A 5677-nucleotide genomic window follows, 5' to 3' on the forward strand; every position below is an offset into this window, starting at 1 on the left:
ATAATTTAAAAAAAAAAATTTACTTGTCGTTTTTAATCTACTAAAGAAACATTACTATCTTTTTTTTTTTCAAAAAAAAAAAAATTACTTTTCGTTTTTTGTTGAACTTAATGGTTAACTAATTAACCTTATTCGTTTTCTTGTATCCTTTTGTCTTTCGTATATTATTGGGTTATTTTAACGAGAGTGTGTACACATACTTTAGTCATAAAAAATCTTTCTATTTACACTCGATAAGGCTATCTGGAGTGGAGCCTCAAATCACGCATGAAAGTCTATGTGGCAGCCCAAGGGACGCGTGAACACCGCCCCAATCTCCGGTGGCTTGACTATGGCGTCTCCATGAAGACATCCAATAAGAAGTAGGCAGCAACATCGGTCTCTCTCTTTCTCTCTCTTCTTTTTGCCTCTTCACCACTAACCCACCAGTAAACATCATTTCCAACCAGTAGATTGGTTGTGGAATGGTAAAAAAATCTACGTGTCGTCCTTTTTACTCATAAACCACTAGTGACGATACCCAAAGCCTAACATATGTACTTTTTTCACATGTGTAGAGAAGCATTTTGAAGTTTGGAGTTCCATTGTAACTAGAGATGTCAAGCAATCTAGAATTCTCCAAGCTCATCTTTTGGACTTCTCTCTCACTTACCCTTCTACTTCACATCGGTCTCTCTCTCTCTCTCTCTCTCTCTCTCTCTCTCTCTCTTAGTGTGTGTGTGTGTGTGTGAATTTTGCAACTAAGGAGAGAAATGTAAATGTGCAGGGAATGGAGAAAGGTGTGAAAGAAATGGTCCGAGTGTAAAGCAAACCGAAACCGGGTTCAAGAAGCCACCCACGTACACCGTTGAGGTCAAAAACACCTGCCCGACATGCCCGGTGATTGATGTTCATGTAGAATGTGGAAACTTTTCACAAGGTCTAGTGAACCCTATGATTTTCAGAGTGTTGGGTCAAAACGATTGTGTTCTAAACAATGGTTCACCATTGGAGCCTCTTGAAGAGATGTCTTTTAAATACTCTCATACCATGTATGCATTGAAGCCTTCCACTTGGTATTATCAATGTGAGTAATTAAGAGTTATTCAATGTATGTCAAGTATTTTGAGATAATGTCATAAAAGATTTGTTCCATCTACTTAACTTCTTTTTTTTTTTTTTTTTTTTTTTTTTTTTTTTTTTTGTGATGTTTAAATGTTTAACTAGTCAAGCTTAATCATTATTTCAAATGAAAAAGTTTATTTTATTTCTCTACACTATGAGAGTTTTTTCAATTTATTTATTTTTTTAGATCAATTTTAGTTGTAGTTTATTATTATTATTTTATTGTTGTTGTATAAGTTGTTTATTCTTGTTAATTAACAAGTTCTTCTAACTTTGGTTTGAAAAAGCTCCTCTAATTCCAAGAACTTTTTTGTTTAAAAAAACTTTCAAAAATTCCTATTTTGGTACGACCTAAACCATCTACAATATAAGCTTTTCTAGAGTTTTTTTAAAGTATTTTTCAAACGAAAATTTTCTTGAAGAATTAAAAACTATTTCCAGAGTTTTCCAAACCAAAGCTTTTTTTAAGGAGTTTGTTAATTAACAAAGTCTTGGTAAGACTTTTTCAATGTTTAGACGGGGTCTTACAGGTTTTCAACTAATTATAAAAAGATAATATATTGTAGATCTTGTAAATAAGCAAATTGAAACGTATTGGAGATAAAAATGAGATTTTTCAATTTAAGTTTTTTCATTAAAAACTTATCAAAATCTCTTTTACTATGGATGCTCTACATGTTAGACTAACGATTTGACGATCACATGATAATTAATGACGTGACAATATATTTAAAATAATTTCGTTAAATAGTAACCAACATTTAATTTTGCATCATTTAAATATCTCAAAAAAGAAAAAAATTGTGACGTTTATCCCCTAAAGTTTAAGTTTTGTTCCATAGTTATAACCTTTCGATCCATCATAATACTTGTACCATTATAAATTCATTAATCATGTATTCCTATTTGGATTAATTAGGTGAAAATTTATTGTATCATAAGGTTTAATAGAGCAATTGATAACAAGATTAATAATATCATAGCCCTATGAACATTAAGACTACAAGAACATGATAAATTATGAGAACCAACCAAATGTACCAATCCAGTGATTTCATCTTTCAGTGTGATATTTGTAGAGCCTAAAACAATATATAAAAATAAATAAATAATAAATCATAAATCATAAATAAATAATAAATTTCAGTAGTGATAGAATAAGAATATTCAAAAACATAAGACTCACAGTTATATTCGGTCCATCCAATTTTTTGGTTTTCAAGATCATACAAAACCAGCTTATTCGAGAGTACCAAATCTGAAAAATAAAATAATAAATAAATAAATATGGTTGTAATTTTTATTAATCTAATAATAATAATAAAGTATTTACCTCCTAATATAATTATGTCTCTTGAACTAATGGAATCCATTCCATGGTTTTGCCACCCAAAACACAAGAAATCTTCCTACAAACATATTGCTACTTATTAATTCGTTTTATAAAAAAGCGTAATGATAATAAAAATAATAAAAATAATATATCAAGGCATAAAGGGGTTAAAAGATTTAGAAGATACTTACATAGTTAAATAAATAATCATGAGGATAAACCTTCAAAGAAAGTGAATTTTCAAAATAGAATGTGACGTCAGGAAATCCATCATCACCACTACAACATATCAAACAAAACTATTATTATTAATACTATTTTATCGCTTTAATACAAAATAAGGTTATGTAAAGCCTCAATATTTACAAAAAAGACCCTTAATTTGTTAGAAAGTTTCATAAAACACTACCTTCCAGAGAATTTAAAACACGTATACTGGTCGTGAAGAATACTTAACCTCATATCAATCTGTCCTCCAACTATCTAAACAAAAAAATTGATAACAACAAGAATATAAATAATTAAAAAAGAAAAATGAAAAATGAATTAATTTATTTTTAACTTTTAATTTCACCTTATTCACCAATTGCTTGTATATCACTTCTGGTAAATATGCCAATGTTGTACCACTATCTATTATTGCCTTTCTCTTTTCTACTCTTCCATATGAATCCATTGAAATATTCAAAAACTCTTCACCAACTTCAATTCCCATTACATTTACAGTGTAATGTGGCCTATAAATTTATAAAAGCCACAAACTTTATTGAATTTCAAACAATAATACTTGAAAAAAGATAGAAATTATCAAATCATGATATATTATCACTCACTGATCTTGGATCAAATGAGTTGAATTAACTTTCGGTTGAACAACATTCCCCATTGCAAAAATCCCACCTCCATTATCTCCATCTAAACAATGTGCAAACATCTTTTTCATTTTCCCTGAAGATGCAAGTTGCGATATTACAGATGCATTTGATTTTCCAAATCCAAGAATCCCATCGAGTGCTTCTGAAGAAGAACCTAGGTTTCCAGATTGTCTAGCACCACACCTGATTATAATCAACAATGATAAAGATTAAAGAGAAAAAAAAAATGAAATATTGATAAAGATGTAGATCATGTACCCAAAAACAATACTTCCATTTGCAAGCTTAGTTTCCAAGTCACCTGACACACTGTTATATTGGATAACATCTTTGACAAAGTAACCAATACTACCACTTCCATCTTCATAAGTCTCTGTATACAGACAAGTTGCATTGCCTTTGCAACCACCAACTTTTCCACCATTGATGTCTGCACAAAACTCTTCATGACATGTCACAGGTCTTCCAGTAAATGAATCATTTGGATTGTAGAGTGTAAGTTCCAGCTGTAAATCATGTTTAGAAGCTATGAGGATGAAAGAAGAAAACTAGAATCAAATTGAATCATATACCCCATTATAGCCTTTCTCAGGGCACCCTTGGCATTGTATGCAATTGATCCACATTATATCACTTCCGGTATCTACTTGCACATAGTATTCATTTGGTGGTGTTCCGATTCCGATTTTGGTATAGTAAAGCCTGTGACAATTAGGGTTACGTATCACATTCATGAAAGTATAATGTGAATCATAAGCTAAATGTAGACCTCATTTTTGAAATCGATTCTTATGAGTTATATCAATTGTCATTATCGATCAGTATGTAACTTAGAATACACCTGTATACAAGCCCTAGTTATGAATAAACTTCAAAATCGTTTTCTGAAATTCAAATTTCATATTCGATCAAGGAAACTCGAAATGAATAGAGCATGATTACAGTCTTAGGAGATACAATACACGATAAAAGCAGAGATAGAGTGTATACATACCCAACCGCATCAGGACGACTGGTTCCACCTAGAGGGAGGTCGACGCCGGAGGCTAGAATTTGAAGGTGACGGAGACTATCATGAGCTTTAAGAACGCTAAGTGACCGATCCTTCTTTGAGAATTTGGAATTCACGCTGAAAACTGCACCGCGGAAATTACGATTCTCACTTGCAACCAATGAAATGGAGATTGAAGCGACGAATAGTAAGGAGACGAAACTAGAAACAGCGATGACAGCCATGATATTGAATACGATTTTATCGTTCACTAACCACTCTATGGAGACAATTGAGCATGTAAATGAAATTAAAGGCAAATCTAGGACGCCAGCGACGGCGGCGCGCTAGGGATGACGCCGGAGAGACTTGGAAGGACGCAAGTCCGAGTGACACTCAGAGCCCAGGACTCTTGAACTTCCTCTTTACGTCGAGTTCCACTGCAATAAAATATAAATATATTTAGTTATCTGGAGTGTCTTTGAGCGAATGAAATAAGTCAATAAGTATACATGAAGTGTCCCATTGAACTTCTCTTAGAATAAAATTTGGTGGCACAAAAACTCTAAACAAAAGACAAAAGAGTATACAATAATTAAAGTATTCCAACCAGATACTCTTATGGTTTCATTGATCATAGTGAGATTGTGAGAATGAGATGTATTTTGTGTCTCGTTAAAAACAACTTTGTCAAGGTAAATTTAATGGGATAAAACCCTTGAACTAATGATAAAAAGAGAACACAAGCATTTGTCGGATGCTCCTCCTCATATGCACTCAAGAGGTGCTCAGCATACATCATAATGCAATCCTTACTTGCACACAACTTGGTGCATGATACATGTTATTTAGGTAGCTCGGAGAGGTTCCTAAGTCTAATAGCATTGACATATTTTTGGAACAAAAACTTTGGTAGTGACTTGGTGAATAGGTATGCATGATTCTTCTCTAATCCAATATGTTGCACTTTAATCTTTTGGATTGCTTGTTCTCATGTGGAAAAAACGATTTTGGCGAGATGTGCTTAGTGTATTCCTTTTTTATGTAACCATGTTTCACTTGATCAATAACAACAATGTTATCTGCATATATGATAACTAGTTCATTAGGATCATAAGCTAAATCACATGTACTTCAAATATGACCGATTACAGCTTGAAGCCATATATGCTCTCTAGTTGCCTCATATAGCACGAGTAGTTTGGCGTGATTCATCGAAGCAACAACTAGATTTTGTTTACAAGACCTTCAAGATAGTCATGTTCCCTATGTTAAAGACATAACCAGATTGGGAACATCCCTTATGCAAGTCTGATAAGTAACTTGTAGCAGTATAGCCGTCAATGGTCACATTATTTCGAATATTATTTGGGG

The 5677-nt window shown here is 32.6% G+C and overlaps 1 protein-coding gene and 1 long non-coding RNA gene across 3 annotated transcripts; one reads left to right on the plus strand and one right to left on the minus strand.

Annotated features, from left to right (window-relative positions):
- Positions 1-270: 270 nt before the first annotated feature.
- Positions 271-1134, plus strand: LOC145106636 (uncharacterized). 2 transcript variants are annotated; one of them, XR_013707614.1, is made up of 3 exons: positions 271-378; positions 558-669; positions 767-1134. It is a non-coding gene; the product is annotated as an uncharacterized LOC145106636 (long non-coding RNA). The 2 variants fall into 2 exon arrangements; XR_013707613.1 differs by lacking the exon at positions 271-378 and having other exon boundaries at positions 394-669.
- An 897-nt stretch (positions 1135-2031) lies between these two features.
- Positions 2032-4715, minus strand: LOC145120734 (aspartic proteinase 36-like). Its single transcript, XM_079056539.1, has 10 exons — positions 4307-4715; positions 3885-4014; positions 3571-3818; positions 3271-3495; positions 3012-3174; positions 2847-2920; positions 2629-2716; positions 2438-2513; positions 2291-2362; positions 2032-2186 (listed from the first exon to the last, which is right to left on the minus strand). Exons 1-10 carry the CDS (start codon positions 4546-4548, stop codon positions 2032-2034), a joined length of 1473 nt encoding a protein of 490 aa, XP_078912665.1. The 5' UTR covers positions 4549-4715.
- Positions 4716-5677: the final 962 nt, after the last annotated feature.

This window comes from Lactuca virosa, chromosome 1 (assembly GCF_052849685.1).
Source record: "Lactuca virosa cultivar CGN04683 chromosome 1, Lactuca_virosa_CGN04683_v6, whole genome shotgun sequence".
Classification (NCBI taxonomy): Eukaryota; Viridiplantae; Streptophyta; class Magnoliopsida; order Asterales; family Asteraceae; genus Lactuca; species Lactuca virosa.

Excerpts from the sequence above, each read along its gene's own strand:
- LOC145120734 (XM_079056539.1), bottom strand. The coding sequence starts at position 4,548 with ATGGCTGTCATCGCTGTTTCTAGTTTCGTCTCCTTACTATTCGTCGCT. Across the intron at positions 3,175-3,270 it reads ACTCATTTGATCCAAGATCA|GCCACATTACACTGTAAATG; the intron begins GTGAGTGATAAT and ends ATAAATTTATAG. Across the intron at positions 2,187-2,290 it reads TGGATGGACCGAATATAACT|GCTCTACAAATATCACACTG; the intron begins GTGAGTCTTATG and ends ATATTGTTTTAG.